The 23,165-nt window shown below is 43.7% G+C and overlaps 1 protein-coding gene across 4 annotated transcripts in view; it reads right to left on the bottom strand.

Annotated features, from left to right (window-relative positions):
- Window positions 1-9,680, bottom strand: part of WDR59 (WD repeat domain 59) — a 75,672-nt gene extending 65,992 nt beyond the window's left edge. For 3 of the 4 annotated variants that reach the window (XR_013959183.1, XM_080644330.1, XM_080644331.1), the window contains exons 1-3: window positions 9,531-9,676; window positions 3,050-3,099; window positions 693-828 (exon numbers count right to left, since the gene is read on the bottom strand). Coding sequence is in view for 3 of the 4 variants with exons in the window: in XM_080644330.1 (XP_080500456.1) it covers window positions 693-828; window positions 3,050-3,099; window positions 9,531-9,584 (240 nt within the window). In the remaining variant the exon portion in view is untranslated. Of the gene's footprint in view, window positions 1-692; window positions 829-3,049; window positions 3,100-9,530 lie in introns of all 4 variants that reach the window. The other variant, XM_080644329.1, reaches the window with a different exon arrangement.
- Window positions 9,681-23,165: the final 13,485 nt, after the last annotated feature.

The raw sequence follows: 23,165 nt of genomic DNA, 5'->3' as shown, positions 1-23,165 counted from the left end.
ACAGACTTACCACATGACCCTGCCATTCCACTCCTAGATATATACTAAAAAGAAGAGCCCAAGTGGTGTGGCTCAGTGGTTGAGCATCAACCTATGAACCAGGAGGTCACGGTTCGATTCCTGGTCAGGACACATGTCCGGGTTGCAGGCTAAATCCCCAGTAGGGGTTGTGAAAGAGGCAGCTGATCATTGATTCTTTCTCAGCATTGATGTTTCTAATCTCTCTCCCTCTCCCTTCTTCTCTCTGAAATCAATTTTAAAAAAAGAAAAGAAAAAAAGAAAGAACCCTTTCCTTTGAGTGGAAGGGCATATGGAATCTTCTGATCCCTCTGAAAGCACTGAAGATCAACCACAGCTGAGCTCACTAGTTCCCCCTCAAAACGTGTTTCAGCATCACTGGCTAGTGACATTGCTGCTAATGAAAACAGGTTCTCATCACACAAAGAAGTAGAGGCCATCTACCTTTTCCCTTGAAAATCTGGATTCAATCCTTAGAAATACAAAGTCTGACACCCATGGTACCAATAAAACCTTTTCATATACATAACCTCTATCTTCCTTTTAGAACCACCCACACCTCTTTTCCGCCTGAGAAATGAGGGTTACATTCTCTTCTCTACATAGGACATACACCTTTCAGCCCCAGACCACACATTTAAAAGCCTTTTCATATAGTCCTTAAATAAACTCACCGAAGCTGCGAAGTAGTGTGCAAAGCTGTCATGAGGATTCCACTGCACAGCTCCAATGTCCCACTTGCTCTGGCGAGAGATCTTTCGGTGACCTTCGAAAGGGGCATCTAGATTAACGATGTATAGGAACCGGCGGCTAGGAGAACAACATATCATGATGACACTATAACCGCATTAGCATTAAAATAGAAAAGTACATTTAGAATAACATATGATTTGTGAGCAGTGCTCAAAAAAACACCCCAGATATATTGACTATTTATCTACTCTGAAAGGCATGCAAGTGACAGGAGTAACTAAGGTGGCTGTTAGACAAGCAGGAGCTGCATCCCGGTTGAGCCTGCAACCCGGTACTTAATTATAAGAGTATTTTCACCACACTCAGCTCCAACCCTGCCCCTCTCCCAGCCTTTCCCAATGCCCCAGCGCTGACAGTCACTGCTTCTACATTACCCCCAATATGTGGTTTGCATTTTGACTGCAGCCTTTATCTCTGTAGCAGAACTACTAATGTTAGGACTCTCATCCTGAACCAACTAAGTGTCTGGAGTATGGACCAAGTCTCGAATATCTTTATATGTCCAGAATCACTAAGGCACAGTGTTTACCACGCTTTAACAAATGCGTGTTAAATTAAACTTATCACTTAGCCAAATATCCTGTAGAAAAACCTCAATTTCCCTTACAAGTCGTCTACCTGAAAGGAAAACTAAATGAAATCTAACAGGAAGGAAAATAACAACAACAAAAAATAATGAAAATAACATATTAAGTCAATAATGTTCAAGGTACCAATCAATATAAATGAAATGAGAACAGGGATGTCCTGTGTTCACTTATTTTTCCTTTTTTTTTTTGCTGTGTAAATTAACATTTCAGCAGCCATTGGCTATCAATTCATTGTTAGAGAGTACTCCAAGCCCCTGGATATCAATGAATATAGATGGGCTCAAAAATGAAGAAAAAGATTAATAGTCCCTAATCAGAAAAGATAGGAAATGGAAAGTTAAAATGGCATGGAAAACTAGCAGAAACCCTAAGAGGGATAGTTAAGGGAGAAGAAGGAATGCATAGGTAGGACACAAATTCACAGAACTTCCGAAACTTCTAAAAAGTTGCTGCAGAACAAAGATTTAGAACCTCTGGCCAGCTGGCATCTTACCATTAGAACAAAAAACAGGAAGAGGCTAAGGGCTAAACATATATGAGGTGCCTGTCAACAGGGGAGTTCAGAGACATTCCAGAGCAAATACAGGACAGAAGATAAACATACACATTTATCTTCATTCTCCTTTAAAGACCCATTAAAATAAGAATCTATAATAATAAAAGCATAATATGCTAATTAGACCGGACGACCTTCCAGACTAAGCCGGGGCTGCCAGGCAAGCCGGGACCCGGGTGCCTGCTGGCAGCCGGAGGGAAGCCTGGGTCCTGGGTGCCTGCTGGCAGCCGGAGGGAAGCCTGGGTCCTGGGTGCCTGCTGGTGGCCGGAGGGAAGCCTGGGTCCCAGGTGCCAGAGGGAAGCCGGTGCCGGCAGCTGAGGGAAGGAAGGCCTGCTCTTGCACGAACTTCATGCATTGGGCCTCTACTATATCTATAAGAAAGGCAGCTCTTACCTGGGAAAAGTTTAACTCTAGCTTTGGAGGAAAGAGAAAGATCAAGTTTAGCTCATGGAAGACAATCGGGCTAGCTGGTTTGGCTCAGTGGATAGAGCATTGGCCTGCAAACTGAAGGGTCCCGGGTTTAATTCTGTTCAAGGGCACATGCCCAGGTTTCGGGCTCAATCCCCAGCATGGGGGGTGCAGGAGGCAGCCAATCAATGATTTTCTCCTCATTGATGTTTCTATCTCTCTCTCTCCTTCTCCCTTCTTCTCTGAAATCAATAAAATTTTAAAAAAATATTTTTGTGCCAGAAGATACTATAGAAATAAGGTAGTTTAATTTATTCATGATGAAATCCAATTCTTTCATGAGAAAACTGAGTCCAGGGAGGCAACTGAAATACCATAATTAATGGCACTGCCAAACGAGAACCCGGATCCCCTCAATCCTAGTAACTACCTGTTAAACTATACCAGCTGGCATCCTTCTGAAGAGTCCATGCAGTAAACAGAGAACTGCAATTCCAAGACCAGTCACTAAAATTTCAAAGGAATTTTATTGCTTACCTGTTAGGGCAGAGACAAAAATAACTGCAAATCATCTCTACCAGTACCCCTGAGGTCAATAGGATAGCAGAACTAAACTCTATGATCGTAACCCTTAAATATAAGAGTATTTTCTAATTTCCCAGAAACCTCTTAATTTTCCACCTGTTCCCAGAAACCATGGCAGACAAACAGCAAGTTCACTCACCCAGAAAGCACTGCATGCTGCCCAAGACAGTCCACAGACATTGCCGTTGCCTGTGAGAGAGAAAACAAATTTAGTTCTGCTAGCAAAGCCAGCTCAGATTGGAGAAGACAGGCAGGTAGTCAGTCACCGTGGGTTCTTCCTCTTCCCATGGCTAAGGCATTTCCCAGGTTTTATCCCTTTCTAGTTCTTATCCAAATCTCACATTCACCTTCCACAACAGGGCAGTTGCTGTCTTTTCCTTCAACATCAGGACTACTCACAACCAATACTGGCATGTTCTAAATTGAGGAGACAGAAGTCCTGGAGCCCTTAGAGAACCTGACTAACTTAGAGCAAAGAGAGCTACTCAGAGCAAAACCTGACCTGGGACGACATCATCATCATCATCATCATCATCATCACCATATTCTCTCTCTCTCTCTCTCTCTCTCTCTCTCTCTCTCACACACACACACACACACACACACACACACACACACACACACACACACTATCTATGCCTTTGCAAAGGGCACAGACTCCTCCTCCAAGCTGAATGGCAATGGTAATATTCAAACACCAGCCCTACTGAATCCACAGTCATATTCTTGTTGGGATACCCAGTTTCCACTTAATCTGAGATTTCTAGTACCATTTTCACTAGAAATCTCCTTCCCAGGTCTCCCAATGCCTAGGAAGCATCATCTTTTCAGGATCCGATGTCTAATTTCCAAGAGACCACACCCAATCAAATGACTACATTTAGACCAGGTCGGTATGGCTCAGTTGGTTGAGTGTCATCCTACACACCAAGAGGTCACCTGTCTGATTCCTAGCCAGGGCACATGCCAGTCTTGAGCTCATCACTAGTAGGGGGCATACAGGAGGCAGCTGAATGATGTTTCTCTCATTGATGTCTCTATCACCCTCTCCCTTCCCCTCTAAAAAAATCAATAAAAACATTTTTTAAAATGGCTGCATTCAGGCTAAAGCATGAGGCTGTTTTTAATCATGGCAGCTACAGCCCTAAATTCTCTTATTTGGGCAAGTTCAACTCCTGCTGCATTTTCAGGGCATTATCTGAAACAGTTTGTGCTACTGTTTAGTTATTAAATGCTCTAAGTTACTTCTAGAAACCATCAAGAAAGAGTCCACATGCTGCTGCTACACTCACAAATCACCAGAAATTCTCTTCCTCACTCTCACTGGTCTCATTAATGGGTTTCTCCCACTCGAACACCCTCATGAAATATGTCATAGGTAATATTGGGGACAAGAAGCCAGATTGCTCTCGCTGGAGGCTAAAAAGTGTTTATTATGCATCCTTCATTCCACTAGAGTCATGAGCAGAAAAAAAAGCGCTACTGGAAAGGCAGGCAGTGAAATGAGATGTCATTTTCAGAACTCTACTGTGTAATTTATAGATTAAAGGCATGAAATAAAGATGGGGACTCCAACCCTCTCCCTCTCCCCCTCCCTCCCTCTCTCTCTAAAAGTAGTCAACAACAACATATATATATATATATATATATATATATATATATATATATATATGTATAGTTTTTTAAAATCATATACATATATGGTTTTTAAAAATCACCTGGAAGGAGGTAAAAAAACAGAACAAAAATCACCTTGATATTTATCACAGCTTTAATCATAATTGCCAAAAACTGGAAAACACAAATTATGATCTATCTATACACTGGAATACTACTGGGCAATAAAAAGAAGAGACTGCCGAAACCGGTTTGGCTCAGTGGATGGAGCGTCGGCCTGCGGACTGAAAGGTCCCAGGTTCGATTCCGGTCAAGGGCATGTACCTTGGTTGCGGGCACATCCCCGGTGGGAGGTGTGCAGGAGGCAGCTGATCGATGTTTCTCTCCCATCGATGTTTCTGACTCTCTATCCCTCTCCCTTCCTCTCTGTAAAAAAATCAATAAAATATATTTAAAAAAAAAAAAGAAGAGACTAAATAATATGTTCAAAATATGAGTGAATGCCGAAACCGGTTTGGCTCAGTGGATAGAGCGTCAGCCTGCGGACTGAAAGGTCCCAGGTTCGATTCCGGTCAAGGGCATGTACCTTGGTTGCGGGCACGTCCCCAGTGGGGGGTGTGCAGGAGGCAGCTGATCGATGTTTCTAACTCTCTATCCCTCTCCCTTCCTCTCTGTAAAAAATCAATAAAATATATTTAAAAATATATATATATGAGTGAATCTCAAAAGCACTAGGTTAAGTGAAAGAAGCCATATTCAAAAGGTAACACACTGGCCCTGGCCAGTTTGGCTCAGTGGATAGAGCATGACCCCAGGACTGAAGGGTCCTGGGTTCGATTCCGATCAAAGGCATGTACCTCGGTTGCAGGCTCCATCCCAGGCCCTGATTGGGGTGCATGCGGGAGGCAACCAATCGATGTTTCTCTCTCTCTGTCTTTTCCCCTCCCTTCCACTCTCTCTAAAAATCAATGGAAAAATATCCTCGGATGAGGATTAAAAAAAGGTAACACACTGTATGTTCCATTTGTTACAGATATCACATCAGCAAGCTACCAGAGGATGGGATTAAGGAAAGAAGGCTGGCTACAAAGGGTCATGAGGGAGTTTTTTAGAGTAATAAAAATGTTCTATATTTTAATTATAGTAGCTACAGGACTACAAACACTTGTCAAAACTCATCAAATTGTACACATAGAGGGTAAATTTTATTATACATTAATTATACCTCAATAAATCTGGATTTTTAAAAGTCACTCTAGCTATTTGGAGGGTGTATTAGATGAGGGAAAAAAGCTGGGGTGCAAGGAGAGAAGTCCCAGAGTATGTCCAACTACTTTGGACATACTGAGTTTGAGCTATCTCACAGATGCTGAAGTAGAGCCATTCGGCAGAGAGTTGAGTTCTTTGAGTCCAAAGTTCCTATCATCATACAATAATCATATCCTGTAGTATTTTTTTATTTTTTTTATTTTTTTATATATTTTATTGATATTTCACAGAGAGGAAGGGAGAGGGATAGAGAGCTAGAACATTGATGAGAGAGAAACATTGATCAGCTGCCTCCTGCACACCTCCCACTGGGGATGTGCCCGCAACCAAGGTACATGCCCTTGACCGGAATCGAACCCGGGACCCTTCAGTCCGCAGGCCAACGCTCTATCCACTGAGCCAAACCGGTTTCGGCTCCTGTAGTATTTTTTAAATTTATTTTTACTATTGAGTTAGAGACTTGTTAATATTCCACCACCTTACCTCTCTTTGAGAGTGGAAACTATCCAATCTCCACTACACTTTCCAATACCATAGCCAATAGTCAAGTGGTTATTTAAATGGCAATTAATGAAAATTTAATTAAAAATACAGTATCTCAGTTACACTAGCCCCATTTCAGGTGTTCAATGGCTACATTTCCATCATCATTGGATGGTGTTGCCCTAGAACAGTGGTCGGCAAACCGCGGCTCGCGAGCCCTAGAAGATTATATCTAAATTTTCTTACAGTGATAACAACACTCATTGATAACAACACTGATTGATTTTCTTACAGTGATAACAACACTCATTGATTTAGATTATATCTAAATTTTCTTACAGTGATAACAACACTCATTGGGACCACTTCAGAGTAGTTGCCAAGTAGCACAGGTTCTTCACTATTAACTGGTGACAGTAACATCTCAAGGCACTGTTTTACAAAGTGGATGATGCTTGTATAAGCTGTTAAAGAGCTTCACCTTTCCGGCTGTGGTTTTTCTTTTTAAATATATTTTATTGCTTTTTTACAGAGACGGAGGGAGAGGGATAGAGAGTTAGAAACATCGATGAGAGAGAAACATTGATCAGCTGCCTCCTGCACACCCCCTACTGGGGATGTGCCCACAATCAAGGTACATGCCCTTGACCAGAATCGAACCTGGGACCCTTCAGTCTGCGGTCCGATGCTCTATCCACTGAGCCAAACCGATCAGGGCACAGCTGGGGTTTTTCACTGGAAAACCTAAAAGCTTTAATTTTTTTAATGATTTTTTTTAAAGAGGAGGGGTTTTTAAAAGTTTATTGTTTGGGCTTTCTTTTCCGAAAGACAATATTAAGAGTTTCAACTTTTTGTTTCTACATTAATGAAATAGTTCATGAAATGGGTCCCTACCCCTCCTAATTAGCACCAGATTCAACCACAAAACCATGCTAATTCATGCCAAGATGTACCCTTCCCACTGAATAGAAAAATCAGAAAGAACAGAAACTCCCACAAGGTAGTTAAATTACCCAATTTACTTTGTCTTCTTACTTTGACAATGGCTGTTTCGGATTAATTATTTGATACTACTTCATAGCATCCTAATATATGTGTCAGCACTCTCTCTCCGTAGGTCTCTTCAATTACATTTCTATAGAGAAGCTGGGGTGAGACTGCCTGGGTTTCTATGAGAATTAAAAGGTTTACAGATTAGCAGCTTCCAAATTAGCAGGTTCAGAAGCACCATACATGATTTTGCTCTTAGTCCCCAGTGAAAGCAATTAACAATATGGATAACAGGAAAAAGTTTTTTTTCCCCTGAGTCTGGCACATCCCTTGGGAGAGGAGACACCAGGCTGACAGTGCTAAGTGCTTCAGAATCCTTTCATCAGGATGCTGCTACTCAAATTCTCCATGGGAACTATGCATCAGAGAGCACCAAAGAGCAAATTGGTGGGTGGCTCCTTCAGAAATTGTCCTTAGCAAAATGGGATGGGGTTTTAGAAAGAAGAAACCACATCACCCCTTGTTGTAATCCATTTTCCCTTCAGAATAAATCACCTGAGTATCAACACAGTGCCAGACACAGTGTGCACCTGGCCACAAGAGCTCAAATAAATCCTTGTTGAATAAATGAGTGAATTGAAAGCCTGACACACAAAAGGTATTCCAGAAATCTATATATATAAAACCCTATTATGCAAATAGACCCAACGGCGGAACAACCGAACAACCAAACAACCGGTCACTATGACATGCACTGAACACCAGGGGGCATGCGCGGAACATGGCAGGCATCAGCAGCAGGCGGCAGAGCACGGAACATGGCGGGTGTCAGCCACAGTGGGATGGTGGAGCAGGTGAGCGGGGATGCCAGACCAAGGCAGGGCGCCGGTCACTGTCATCAAGGCGAGCCTCTGGTGGTTACTGAAAATTCTTTGCTCCCGTGCACCACGGTCCCGCCCGGCACTTGCACCCGCTGCTGGCACCGGCCCCAATTGCTCCGCGACATCAGTGGGTGCGAGCGGGACCAGTGCCATCAGCGTGTTGGAGTGGTGACGATGGTGGGAGTGGGGCTGCCAGCAGACAGGGGACAGGGCCATGGCAGGAGGGTCTGGACAGGAGTGTGGAGGATGGGCCGAGATCCACCCCTGTGCCCACCGCAGCCTCGCAGCCCACAGTTCCTTTCAAGGTGCACGAATTCATGCACTGGGCCCCTAGTATGTGAATAAAAAGAGTATCACCCGGACACTGTCCTTGGTGCTAGGGGAGGGGTAGGTGGGTATGATATTTATTGAGGAACAACTGTATGATAGGCTCATACAGTATGCAGGGTAGTGTAATGAGGCCAAGAAGAGTTCCAGGGCCAGATGCCTGAGTTCAAATCCAAATGCGGTCACATAACAAGAGGCCTTAGTCAAGTCACAGGATCAGCCAAACCAGGATCAGCTTCCCCATTTGGAAAAAGGGGATAACATCTACTTATCATGTGTGGTTCTTTCATGAATTAATGACAGCACAGCCTGGCATATGAAAGACAGGAAATAGAAAAATCCCTAGTAAGGGCTAACGTTCTTTGAGACTTACCTTGTGCCTGTCACTGTGCCACACACTCTAAATGTATGACCTCCAAATTCTCATGCCAACCCTATTAGGTAGATATGATTCACACTTTCTCACAGGTGAGAAAAACTAATGCGCAGAGGGTGAGGTCAGGCTAGGGACTGAGCTGGGTTTGCAACGCACACTCCTATTCACTCACTATATGGGATTTTCCACTATTCTAGCAACAGCAACCATTAAAAGCTTAGGCACTGAAATAGGCACTTTGCATTCCGGTGTTTTGTTTTGTTTTTTAAATCAACTCTACCCCAACATCCTGTGAGGTGGGTTAAGTTCCATTGCTGATGCTCAGAGTTCTGCGACTTGCCCAAAGTCACTAAGCGCGGCCCCCAGCCTCGAGGAGCAAACACCCAGTTCACCATCCTGGCCTTGGGAAGCCACCCCTCGTCACTCACTCGCTATCTCTGCGCTTCGGCGTCCCAAGAAGGCAGACCCCACTCCCCATACCTCCGCGAGTAACCCCCAAACCGTGTTCGTGCCTGCCCCAATCGCCAGCTCGCACTCTCAGGTCTAACAACTCCCAGTCATCTCCACAACACCGGCTGGAGGAGCCGCCCCGCCAACCCCGAGACAAACCCGGCAGAGTGGGGGAGGGGAACCGGGAGAGCGCATGCCCAGAAGGCTCCATTTGGCCCCCGGCTCACCTGAGAGTCGCGGAACTCCACCACCACGTTCTCGCTGCTCCATCGTGCCGCCATCTCCCACCCGGGTCGTCCCGGCCCCCAAACCCGCGTTCCCGGATTCGGGGAGCCCCACGCAGCCCGCAAGTGAGCCCTGCCACGCCCCCCCTCCGCCTGACTGCAAACCATTGGCTATCCCAAACATTGGCTCCGCCCCATCTTCCCGGTTCCTCCAATTGAGGCACTGCGTCTACCGGAACAGGCACGCCCCCTCCACTTCCGTCACTCGGCCGGAGTCACACAAGCACCTCGCAACTGCTGACACACGCCCGCTGCCGCGAGATCTGTTGGGAGTTGTAGTCCAAGGTCGGAAACTCTCTTGGGTAACCCGGGTAGAGCTCACAGAATAACGTTTGGTCGAGGAGAGGGACATGCTGTCCTCCCTGTCTTCTCGTGGTGCCCCGGTAAGGCCTAAGATGTCTACAATTCAAAACCCAACATTCGTGCAAACCAAAGGTTACCTCGTCCCCTGAGGTCTGCCATAAAGTCGTTTTTGTTTCGTACAGTACAATAGCACCGCCCAAAGTGCTCAGGGACCCCAGGGGTTTCGGAAGCCAAAACAATTTTGATAATCATACTAAGAGGTTATTTGCCTTTTTCGCTTTCTTTCTCTCACGAGTGTACAGTGGAGTTTTCCAGAGGCTATATATGATATATATTGTAACAGACTGAATGGTAGAAGCAGATTTGAGAGAATCCAGTGGTTTGGGTTGTTGTTTTTTTTAAACGTTTATAACAGTTTATTTGAGCCAAACAGATGACATATGCCAGGGAGAAGATCTCAAGTGCTTCTCCAGTGGTTTCTTAATTAAGTCAGACATTGAAGAGATTTGCCACTTTTCCCACTGAAATGTTTTTGTTTGGGAAAATATAGTTATTTTTCACTTATAAAATGTATTATTAATGTTTAAGTAAAATAATGAGCAAATATGTTTTAAATTCTAAGTTTTAATTTCTAATAGTCACTATCAATAGATAGCCCATATAAAAGTTTGGTGGGCATGGGGGTGAGATCTTTAATAATTCTTAAGAATGTAAAAGAGTCTAGAGATCAAAAAGTTTGAGAACTGCAGTGATAAGCATGAGTGGGGATTAGGTTCTCTTCTTTTATCCCAAACTCTCAAATCCTGACTTAACTGTCTTATATTCAATTTTTTAAGCATATATATATATATATAATTGATTTCAGAGAGGAAGGGAGAGAGAGAGAAACATCAATGATGAGAGAGAATCATTGATTGGCTGCCTCCTGCATCCCCGCCCCCCTCCAGGGATTGAGCCTGCAACCCAGGCATGTACCCTTGACTACAATTGAACCTGGGACCCTTCAGTCCACAGGCCAATACTCTATCCACTGAGCCAAACTGGCTAGGGCTCAATTTTTTTTATAGAAAGGGAGAATGACTGACTTCATTTATTTGGTTGTTATACAGTGTTAAGCACAGGGCCTGGAATCTAGACAATACTCAAATATGAATTATTGTTGTTAATATCATCACTATTTCTATGTGCAAGTCCTTGTGTGAATAGAGATAAAAAGGCTTCCCTTCCCTCCTGGACTGTTGGATATAATGGGGAGGACAGACTTACCAACAGTTAGGGTGGCTAACTCATCCCAGGAAATCTTTGGTCCAGACAAACTGGGACAATTGATCACTGTACAATAGGTATGCACTTGGCAGAATGAATTTGGTTTCATAAAAGACTTGCAAGCAATGTCACAGGAGAGGACAGACTAAATGGGGGACCTGGCACAGCATTCTAAAGAAGGTAACATTTAAGCTTTTCAGAATAATATTAGGATTTCAGTAGAATACACTATCGAAAAAAAGTACTTCAGCATGAAAAGTGTGAACAAAGACCCTGAAGTGTGAAGAGCAGGACACATTCCAAAGGTGTAAAGCAGTTCCCCAATTAATACTCATGGCACTGTGCTCCTTTCTTTCCTTCAAAATACATCGCAATTTGTAATTCATTATGTATGTGTTTGTTTCATATTTTTAAGCTTCAGTAGGACAAGGTCTGTCTTGTTCAGCCCTGCATGGTGACTGCATATACAAGGCACTCCATGAATATTTACCCAGTAAGTGAATGTGAAAAGCATATAAAGTCATGCCCCCAGAGTGCTGTATAGGTCAAAAAGATGCTTTCTATGAAACCAAAAGGCAATTTTTAAAACTATTCATAGTCTTGTCCTGGCAGGTGTGGCTCAGTTGGTTGAGCATTATCCCATGCACAGAAAGGCAGCCACTTCAATTCCTGGTTAGGGCACATACCCAGGTTGTACGTTTGATCACGGTTGGTGTATGTGCGGGAGGCAACTGACCAAGGTGTGTGTGTCTCTCCTTCCCTCCCTTCCTCACTCTCTAAATAAAACTATGCACAGTCTTTATTTGCAATTCTTTACATCCAGAATAGAATACAGAACCACCAATCATTCCCTTAAAATCCTTTGTTTCTTTCCCATCCATCTCTCAGTTATTCTCACAAACTGCAGCCCTTAAAGAACTCCTAGGGCCCTGTCCTCCATCCTCCTGTATTGGCCTGTCTTCCTGCCTCCCAGTTTCCTCCAAGTTCTCCATCACAAAAGGCCAAAGACTGCTCTGGAGAGAAGGGCCTCAGCTCAGAGAGCCAGCAAGGGGGAAAACTGTAAACCAGGTTCAAGGGCTGGGAGAAGGAAAGATGAAGAATACTTCCTATGGTAGCTCATGCCATCACATAGGAATATATTGTCAATGTAAGAAACATCCAAACCTGTAAAGAATTTTTATATGAGCCAGACTGATGACAACTGCCAGGAAGCAAGATCTCAAATGCTCAGGAAAATGACAGTTTGGCAGGTGTTGTGTGTGTGTGTGTGTGTGTGTGTGTGTTTTAATGCATTTGAGATAAAAGGAAGGAAAGAAGGGAAGAAAGATTACATAAAGGTGGGAGAAAGCAAGGCAGGGATTGGATTACAGGATAGTTAACAAGATTATAGTAGTATTTGCTTTCTTAGGGGTGGTTAACCTTATTGCAAAGGTGTGTTAACCTGGATGCCCAAAAAACAATGGACAGGGCTTGCTTAAGGCAAAGATAAACCTTTTACTAAAAAAGTTATATGCCTTCCTGGGCCAGTGTGGTTCAGTTGGTTGAAGCATCATCCATACATTGAAAGGTGGCAGGTTCAATTCCCAGTCAGGCCACATACCAGGTTACAGGTTTGATCCCAGGTTGGGGCGCCAACAGATCGGTATCTCTCTCTTTCTCTCTCTCTCTCCCTCTTGAGGATTCTCTCTGAAGTCAATAAAAATTGTTTTAAAAATAAAAAGTTAGCCCTAACCAGTTTGGCTCAGTGGATGGAGCGTCGGCCTGTGGACTCAGGGGTCCCGGGTTCGATTCCGGTCGGGGGCATGTGCCTTGGTTGCGGGCACATCCCCAGTGGAGGGTGTGCAGGGGGCAGCTGATCGATGTTTCTCTCTCATCGATGTTTCTAGCTCTCTGTCCCTCTTCCTTCCTCTCTGTGGAAATTAATAAAATATATTAAAAAAATAAATAAATAAAAAGTTATATGCCTGCCCTAACCAGTTTGGTTCAGTGGATAGAGCGTCGGCCTGCAGACTGAAGGGTCCCAGGTTTGATTCCAGTCAAGGGCATGTGCCTTGGTTGTGAGCATATCCCCAGTGGGGGGTGTGCAGGAGGCAGCTGATCGATGTTTCTCTCTCATCAATGTTTCTAACTCTCTATTCTTCTCTGTAAAAAATCAATAAAATACATTAAAAAAAAAAGTTATATGCCTGAGATGTGACTACCCATTCTAGCCTGCCCAGTTAGGAATTTATGATCAAATCACCCTGTGAGATTATTTTCTATAGAACCCCTTATCGTCCTCAATATGAATTAATTAATTAACACACAGTATTCTTAGTTGTTTATTTACCTATTTCCTGAGATGTCCTGAGTGCTCAATAAATACCACTGAATGAGTGATTAGTAAATAGAGTATCTGACAGGTTGCAGCAAGAAATACAGCTAGAAAAGTTGGAAAGGGCTAGTTAGGAAGGACCCTGCTTAGGCAGGTGAGTTTTACTGTATTTTATAGATATAGATGTAGATATAGGTATATTCCAAAGTTCTCTGTCTGTCTATATCCTATATAATAAAAGCCTAATATGCTAATTGACCAACCAGTTGCTATGATGAGCACTGACCACCAGGGTGCAGATGCTCAACACAGGAGCTTCCCCCAGCCCACAGGCCCCGACCAGCTGCAGCAGCGGGGGACAGGGCCAGGCCAGCCAAGGCAGGTGCCAGCAGGCCCGCCCCCCAATTGCCTCGCCGGTCGCCCTGCAGATCAGCCCTGATCACCAGCCAGGCCTAAGGACCCTACCTGTGCATGAATTTCATGCACTGGGCCTCTAGTGTGTATATAGTTTAGTAATCTGTTTCCCACTGAAACCAGTAGGATTGCCCTGGCCTGAGCATTTATACAACACTTCCCCACTCCCACCTCTTTAGTTGTCTAATTCTCAAAAATCTGCTTGTCATGGTTCATAGGCACAGAAAGTACTCTGGGTTTCAAATCCTTGGTGCTCTGTGTTCTCTCAATGTTTTCTTTCTTAAATGTGAAAAGAGCCTGGTAGAATTTTTGAGAGAGGAAGCATGAGCACCTTTCAAACTGCTTTCTAGGGCCCTTTCTTTCCATCTCCCACCCACACTGTCATCATGAAAGAGTAGGGACTCTGGCCCAGCTGGGTGGCTCAGTTGGTTAAGTGTTGTCCCCATGCACCAAAAGATTTCGAGCTCGATTCCCGATCAGAGCGCATACCAAGGTTACAGGTTTGATCCCTGGTCAGGGTGGGTATAAGAGGCAACCAAGCCCTCGTTGGCTTGGCTCAGTGGATAGAGCATCGGCCTTCGGACTGAAGGGTTCTGGGTTCGATTCTGGTCAACAGTACATGCCCAGGTTTTGAGCTGGATCTCCAATAGGGTGCTGGATTCTCTCTCATCATTGATGTTTCTATCTCTCTCTCCCTCTCCCTTCCTCTCTGAAATCAATAAAAAGTATATTTTACAAAAATGGAGGCAACCAATGATGTTTCTCTCTCACACATTGATGTTTCTCTCTCCCCCAACCCTCTCTCTCTCAAATCAATTAAAAACATTCCCAGGTGCCCTGGCCACTGTGGCTCAATTAGTTGAGTGTCGTCCCATGCACTGAGTGGTCACCAGTTCGATTCCCGCTCAGTACACATGTGGGAGTTGCAGGCTCTATCCCCCATGGGGTGCATGCAAGAGGCAGCCAATTGATATTTCTCTCTCTCTCTCTCTCTCTTTCTCTCTCTCTCTCTCTCTCTCTCTTTCTTTAATCTTTCTCTAAAATATCTAAAATAAACAAAAACATATTTAAAAAGGAAAGAAAGAAAGCCAAACTGATGACAACTTGGACCTGGGAATCAACCTTGGAATGTGGTCAAATCCAGAGCTCTCGGGCTGCTGCTTCATTGCTGTGTACTAGTACCTCTGAGATCCACATATGAATATCAAGTCTGAATCAGAGACTGGGGAATGTTGGGAGTCCCATCCCTTGTCAAGTAGACTTCAACTTGCTGACCAGGCCACAGGGCCCTTATCACCAAACAGTGTCTTTTCAGAAGGCCTCTTGCTAAGAAGGCAGGATCTGTGACCAACTAGAAATCCAGGGTATTGGCTGTCTCTTATCAGCAACTAGCCTTGCAAATTTGAACAGAACCCTTCATCTTTCTAGTTTTCTGTTTCCTCTTCTGCAGAATGTCGAGTTAGCTGACCCTTCCATCTGTTTGCATCTGGGAATATTGGAATCCTGCCTTGAACCCCACTAGCATTTTCCCTCTCTTCATCAGTCAACAAAGATTTGTGGACATGCCCACATGCTGGAGCTCGTTGCTAGGTGCATTTGGTTGCCCATTACCCTAGTTTCTCTGTTTAAGTTTCTCTTTTCAAGCAAAACAATAAAAGCATAAAGTGCTCTGAGAGGTCTGGGAGAAAAATACTTGCCTATCCCCAGAGGAGGTGCAGGGTGCTCCCTCTGAAGTCATAGGAAGCCCTCCACACCCTCTGGTTTATGGGGATGGAGAGGAGGGCACGGGTTTCACAGCTTCCCAGGAGGAGCCCTAAGAAGCCATTCCCCTCATTTTCTGAACCCTTTATGTCCCAGACTTACATTCTTCCAGAGATGTTTAAAAAATATATATATATTTTATTGATTTTTTTTTTTTTTTTACAGAGAGGAAGGGAGAGGGATAGAGAGCTAGAAACATCGATGAGAGAGCAACATCGATCAGCTGCCTCCTGCACACTCCCTACTGGGGATGTGCCTGCAACCAAGGTACATGCCCTTGACTGGAATCGAACCCGGGACCCTTGAGTCCACAGGCCGACGCTCTATCCACTGAGCCAAACCAGTTAGGGCCTTCCAGAGATGTTTAAAACTGGGCTTTGCAGCATTATTATGCGCTCCTGTTTGCAGGTCTTGGCAACACCAGTTTTATTCAGCTCTTTCTCCTGACTATTCTGGTAGGTGGGTCAGTGCTTTATTAACCCTGTTTCATAGCTGAAGAAGAGCAGCTTGCCCAGGGTCAGTGAGAACATGAAGATGTGAAGCTTTAAAAAAATAGAGTCCCAAATCTAGCTGGGGCCATTTCTGTGCCTGATATCTTGGCATTGAGAGTATCCAAAATGATTTGACACCTCCCCAGACCCATTAACTTTAAACCAAGAACCCACAGGAGAGACTTAGAGCAAAACACATATTGGACTCTTGATGTAACAAATGATAAATTGAAAGTAATCGGAGGCTGCAGGTCTCAGTGGATGCTTGTTGCTATGCTTTGAGTCTCTATCTCTCTGTAAGATGTAAAGGGTAGAATTGGTTTTTGTTTTCTGTTTTTTAAAGGGTAAAATTGTAACTGGACAATCAATGGGTCCGAGCTGCCTGTCACTACTTGAGCCAATTAAGCAGAGAGGGTTGAATCATATATGAGTGTTTATTCCAATACAGTATGGGATAGCAGTAGGTCATCCACAAAAATCTGTTCTGTAGCCCCCATTAGCCAGCTGCTTATATAGGGTAGGACAAAGATTACATGAAGAAGTAGGGGTTATAGAAATCGGGAAGTAGGCAATTCTGGCTGGAGTATGACTTCATTGTTTGGGCAACAAGGTTATTAATCTTTCCGTGATAATAGGCAGTTCTTGAATGAGAATGGACCACATTCCAAGGTTGATTCCCAGGTCCAAGGTTAACTCCCAGATCCTGGGGGTGTATCACTCCCAGCCAGGTTAGAATGTCCTTTCTTTAACCAGAACAATCGTGGTTAACAGAGCATGGTTATTATTCCCCATAACCTTAACTAGTTCCCAATATTCTTTTCGAATCTTAATATTTTCATTTCAGAGAGGGTATTGTCGTTTGAATAAATGCACAAGGAGATAACAAGGGCATTGCCTGAGGAAGGTGGCCATTCAGGGTCCCACGGGGCACCTAAATTTAGTGTTGGCACATTGCAGAGAGTGAAGGCCTCACCTGAGTTCAAGGTCTCAGCTGTTCAGTGGTGCCAGATGAGAGACTGGCTTATGGTAACCACGAGATGGAAATAGAAACTTGAAGGGAAAATTATTAAATTACAAAACATTATACCTGTTAAGCAGGTCTAATCTTCTTCACCCCTTTGGAAAGCATACAGAGAAAATGAAATTGTCACCTCAAAATTCCTTGGTGAGCATGTTCATTGAAAAGCTTAGAAGTCCAGCCCTGCTCTTACCAGCTGTGTGACTTTTTAGTGTGCTTGTGGTATGTACTTTATATAAACCTCTACCTCTCTACCTTTCTATAAATCATGGCTCAAACACAAAGGTATATAATGAAAGGATATAGTTTTCATCCATCCTGTCACCCAACTCTCCAGAACCTGCTGCCTACTCCCAGGGGACATTATGTTGTTTCATGTTCCTACCCAGTACCTTTACGAATATGTAAGCTAATAAAATATAGACCTTTATTTGGGGAGGAGGGAAAGTTTCTTAATTTTTTAAGTCTTGACATCTTCAGTGTTCATTAATCATTGGTCATTGTTGTTGTTGTTGTTGTTATTATTATTATTATTACTAGAGGCCCAGTGCATGAAAATTCATGCACTGGAGGGAGGGGGTCCCTCAGCCCAGCCTGCCCCCTCTCATAGTCTGGGAGCCCTCAGGGGCGGGAGGCAACCTGGTGATCAGGGGAAGGTGATGCCCCATCACACCTCTGCTGCTGCCACTGCCAGCAGCACAAGCCTTGGCTGGTCCCGGTTACCTGAGCCTCAGGTGGCCCTGGGCAGATACCATCCGAGGCTTGCCTGCACCTTGGGCCAGCCCTGGGAGGCTGGGCAGCCACCATCCAAGGCTTGCCTGCCCCTTGGGCCAGCCCTGGGTGGCTGGGGAGCTGAGAGGACTGGGGGACTCCAGAGGCAGGTGCCCCGGCAGAGCTGAGGGGACTGGGCGCCGCAATCTTGTGGCTGTGAGCGTGGCCATCTTTGAAGGCGGGGCAATCAATTAGCATATTCCCTCCTTATTGGCTGTGGGTGCCGCCATCTTTTGCGATGGCGTGAGGGTCAATTAGCATATTCCCCTCTTTATTAGATAGGATTATTATTTTTAATATTTTTATTGATTTCAGAGAGGAAAGGAGAGGAAGAGAGAGATAGAAACATCAATGATGAGAGAGAATCATCGATTGGCTGCCTCCTGCATGCCCCCTACTGGGGATCAAGTCTGCAACCCTGGCATGTGCCCTTGACTAGAATAGAACCCAGGACCCTTCATTCCGCAGGTTGATACTCCATCCACTGAGCCAAACTGGCTAGGGCTATTTTTTAAATTGATTTTGAGAGAGAGTGGGAGAGGGAGAGTAAGAGGGAGGGGGAGGGGAGAGAGAGAGAGAGAGAGAGGTAGACATTGATAGGCTCTCCTGTACAGATCCCTTTGGTGCACAGGACAATGCCCAACCAACTGAGCAACACCACCCAGGGCTGGTCATTGTTATTATTTTTTTTTAATTTAATAAATCTTTATTGTTCAGATTATTACAATTGTTCCTCTTTTTTTCCCCCATAGCTCCCCTCCACCAGGTTCCTACCCCACCCTCTGCCCTTACCTCCCCCCGACTGTCCTCATCCATAGGTGTATGCTTTTTGTCCAGTCTCTTCCCACACCCCCCACTCCCCTTTTCCCCCAAGAATTGGTCATTGTTATTTTTAACTATAGGTGATAAATCTTTCATAGTTCCCCAACCCCCTAAGGATATGGTCCAGGACCCTGTTGTCTGCCCTGAGGACTAGCTTCATCTTTGGCTCCTACCTCCTTTCATTGCAGCTATACTGCATCCTTCAGGCCCTTGAAGACACCATGTGCTGTAAGCCTTCAAACATGCTTTTTCCTTGACTTGGAGCAGTCTTCTCTTCCTGAAACACAGTTCTCCCCTTCTACCTCATTCTCTGGCTAATCAACTCACCTTTTAGGAGGTTAAACAGAAAACCACAGGTCCCAGGTGGCATTACTCTTGCTGAAAGCCCGTAATACCAAACCTAGATTTAATACCTAATTCTAACAGCAGTTTCAACCTCTCCCAGAGCATAATCTTAGTCAGTCTGGAATTTCCTGACCAATACTAGTGAGGTAATCTGCCTTTTCTTAAGGGAAGGTGTCCTTGCCTAAAATAACCCATCCTTTGAATTTCTTAGTTCCCACCCTCATTTTTAACTTCTTAGTCCTACCCTCTTTCTGCCTATAAAACACACACACACACACACACACACACACACACACACACACACAAAAAAAAAAAATCTTCCATTTTGTACAACACATGGGGGAGCTCTTTTAGTTGCTAGGTGGGATGCTGCCCGATTCATGAATCACTTAATAAAGCCTATCAGATGTTCAAATTTACTTGGTTGAATTATGCTTTTTAACAAGGTTTTGGCTTAGAATCACTGTGTTTGTGCCTGTCTCCTTTCATCAGCACCATTCTCTTTCACTCTCATAGTATTTAGTCATTCATTCATTCGTTTGACAAATACTTATTGAGTGCCAACTACATGCTAGGCCTCTGGTAGGCTTATCTTCCACACTGTATTGTCACTGCCTGCTTCAGTGCTTCATGTACACGGTAATGCGTCTGTGTGTATTGCACTGTAATTGACATACCATAAAATTCACCCTTTTGAGGGTATAATTCAGTGGTTTTTAGTATATTCACAAGTTTTGGCAACCATCACTATTATTTAATTTCAGAACCTTTTCACTACTCTAAAAAGAAAACCACTAGCAGTCATTCTCCATTTTCCCCTTCCCCCAGGCCCTGGCAACTATTAATTTTTCTATATCAATGGATTTTCTTTTTCTTTTTTAAATATATTTTATTGATTTTTTTTTACAGAGAGGAAGGGAGAGGGACAAAGAGTCAGAAACATCGATGAGAGAGAAACATCGATCAGCCGCCTCCTGCACACCTCCTACTGGGGATGTGCCTGCAGCCAAGGTACATGCCCTTGACCGGAATCGAACCTGGGACCTTTCAGTCCACAGGCCAACCCTCTATCCACTGAGCCAAACCAGTTAGGGCCTCAATGGATTTTCTTATTCTGGACATCTCATATAACTGAAATCATACAATATGAGGTCTTTTGTGATTGGCTTCTTTTACTTAGTAAAATGTTTTCAAGGTTCATCCATGTTGTAGCTTGTATCAGCATTTTATTTCTTTTTATGCCTTTTTTTTTCTTTTTATCTATAGTCCATTCTCTAGATATACCATATCTATTTATTCATCAGCTGATCATCATTTGGGTTAGTTTTCACTTTTTAGTTATTTTGAATAATGCTGCTATGAACACTCATGTACCAGTTTTTCTGTGGACATGTGTTTTCATTTCTTCTGGAACTATTACCTAGGAATGGTATTGCTGGGTCGTATGATAACTTTATGTTTAATCTTTTTTGATAAACTGCCAGACTGTTTTCCACAGCAGGCGTACCATTTTGCATTCCAACAGTAAGGTATGAGGGTTCTGAATTCTATACATCTCACCAACAGTTGTTATTGTTCTCTTTATTTTTTTTCTTTATTTTGTCCTCTTTGATTTAACCATCCTAGTGGGTGTGAAGAGGTTCTTCTGAAGCTCTATGAGAACAAGGACTCCTCCATCTGTCTGGATCACCACTGTATCCCAGAACTTAGTGCAGTGCCTAGCACTTATTAGATATTCATATTTTGTTCAATACACTAAAAAGTGTTGAATGAATAGGTAAATCAGAAGCTAGTTAGATGATTACAGTACGTGTGTGTGTGTGTGTGTGTGTGTGTGTGTGTGAATCCTTACTGGAAGATATTTTTCCCATTGATTTTTAAAAATATATATTTTTTTATTGATATCAGAGAGGAAGGGAGAGAGAGATAGAAACATCAATGATGAGAGAACCATCGTTTGGCTGCCCTTGACCAGAATCAAACCAGGGACCCTTCAGTCCGCAGGCCGATGCTCTGTCCACTGAACCAAAACAGACTAGGGCTCCCATTGATTTTTTAGAGAGAGTGGGAGAGAGAGAGAGAGAGAGAGAGAGAGAGAGAGAGAGAGAGAGAGAGAGATGGAGATGTGAGAGAGACACATTGATTGGTTGCCTCCCACAGGCACCCCAACCGAGGCCAGGATTGAACCTACAAACCAGGTAAGTGCCCTTGGCCCAGAAGTGAACCTGTAACCCTTATTGATTGTAGGAATGGAGGAAAAACAACATGTTTCAATACCCAAGAAATTATCCTTAAGTGCTTAAAAAGAAATTTGTGCACACCTAAGATCCTAATGAATGATTTGAAGAAAAACAAGGAAGCTTTTATCTCCCCAATAGAGAGCTGTCAGGGGATCTGGTATTCTTTTTTCTGCAGAGTACTGAACCACCCCTTTTCTGCTACCATAATCTTTCTTCAGGGAGGAAATTGGGTTAAATCTAAGCTTTTTCATTTTTCTTCAGATCACTCATTAGGATCTTAAGTATGCACAAATTTATCATTTAGCCACTTAAAGATAATTTCTTGGGTATTGGAACATTTTGTGTTGTTTTTTTTTACATTCATTTCTCCTACGGAACTCTGTTGTGTTTTTTAAATCCTCATCTGAGGATATGTTGTTGTTTTTTTAATTGATGAGAGAGAGAGAGAGAGAGAGAGAGAGAGAGAGAGGTCGATTGGTTGTCTCTGGTATTTATCCAGGCTGGGGATCAAAGAACCCAAAACCTGGGTTTGTGCCTTGACTGGGAATTGAACCTGAGACCCTTCGGTGCACTGATGAGGCTCCAACCAACTGAGCAACACCAGCCAGGGCTCTCCTACAGAACTGTTGACCTCCTTCTGCAGGGCTTTTTGCTTACTCCCAAGCATTCCATGCTTGAAAAGTCTTCCTCCTGTTTCTTTTCAAACTGGTCACACCAGGACAATCAATACCTATGACAGACCAGTGCTTCTTTTTGTTTGTTTGTTTTCTTTTAATATTTCTCTACACCCAATAAACATCCAAACCTGTAGAGAATTTGTAAAAGAGGTTATTTTAACCAAACTGATGACAATTACCAGGAAGCAAGATCTCCAATGCTCTGAAGAGTGAAAGTTTTGCAGTTCCTTTTACAGATTTGGAATTAAGGGGGAAACATAAGGAAGATTACATGAAAGTGGGAGAAAGCAATCTACACGATAGTTAAGATTATGTGCTCCCTTGAGGATGGTTATACCTTCCTTCAAGGGGTCTAAAAAAGAGGCATTTCAAAGGCATGTTAACCTAGACGCACAGAAACAATGGACAGGACTTGCTTAAGGGAAAGAAGTTACATACCTGGGATGTGACTACCCATCATGACCTGTCCAGTTAGGAATTTATGGTCAGATCACCCTGTGAGGTGACTCTGGTTAGATTTATCACAGCATCCCTTTACTGTCCGCACTGTTTTGGCTCCTTGATTTGGAAGTCAATTAGACCAGGTGGTGTTAATTGAAAGCACTTGGTACTTGAAAAATAGTGAGTGAATGAATGAATGAATGAATGAGAAAATGTGACAGGGACATATTGCAAAATGCAGACTTGGTCAACAAAAATCTTTTGAACACCCATTGTGTCCCAGGCCCTGTGGTGCGTGCCAAGATAACAGGTAAACAAAACAAGAGACTCCTTGAACTAGGGAGTTTCTAAAATCACTAGTCTAGCTGCATTATTCAGTTTCCATGTCTTTATCTTTTCACCTTTTATCACACAATTCATGACTTTCAGGATCACATTTTAGCTAAGCCCAAAATAAGTTCCGATCTCCTGTCAGCAAAATACGGACAGTGCCACAGTACGCTGTTTGTCACCAAACAGCTACCCCCGCCCCAACCCCCAAATGTTAAGCTTCCTGATCTTAGGGGTCCTTGGATGGAGAACCTTCTAAGAACGGACAGAGCGTCCACCAGAGGGTGCTGTGGGGGCAAAGTTGAGCCGGTCGGGGAGCTTGACCAGTGACCCTGAGAGCCAGGTAGGCGTCTGGAGTAATCTTGAGTCTTCCTCGTGCTTCCTT

This window comes from Plecotus auritus (assembly GCF_963455305.1).
Source record: "Plecotus auritus genome assembly, chromosome: 10".
NCBI lineage: Eukaryota > Metazoa > Chordata > Mammalia > Chiroptera > Vespertilionidae > Plecotus > Plecotus auritus.
This window is presented reverse-complemented; position numbering and strand designations above follow the sequence as displayed.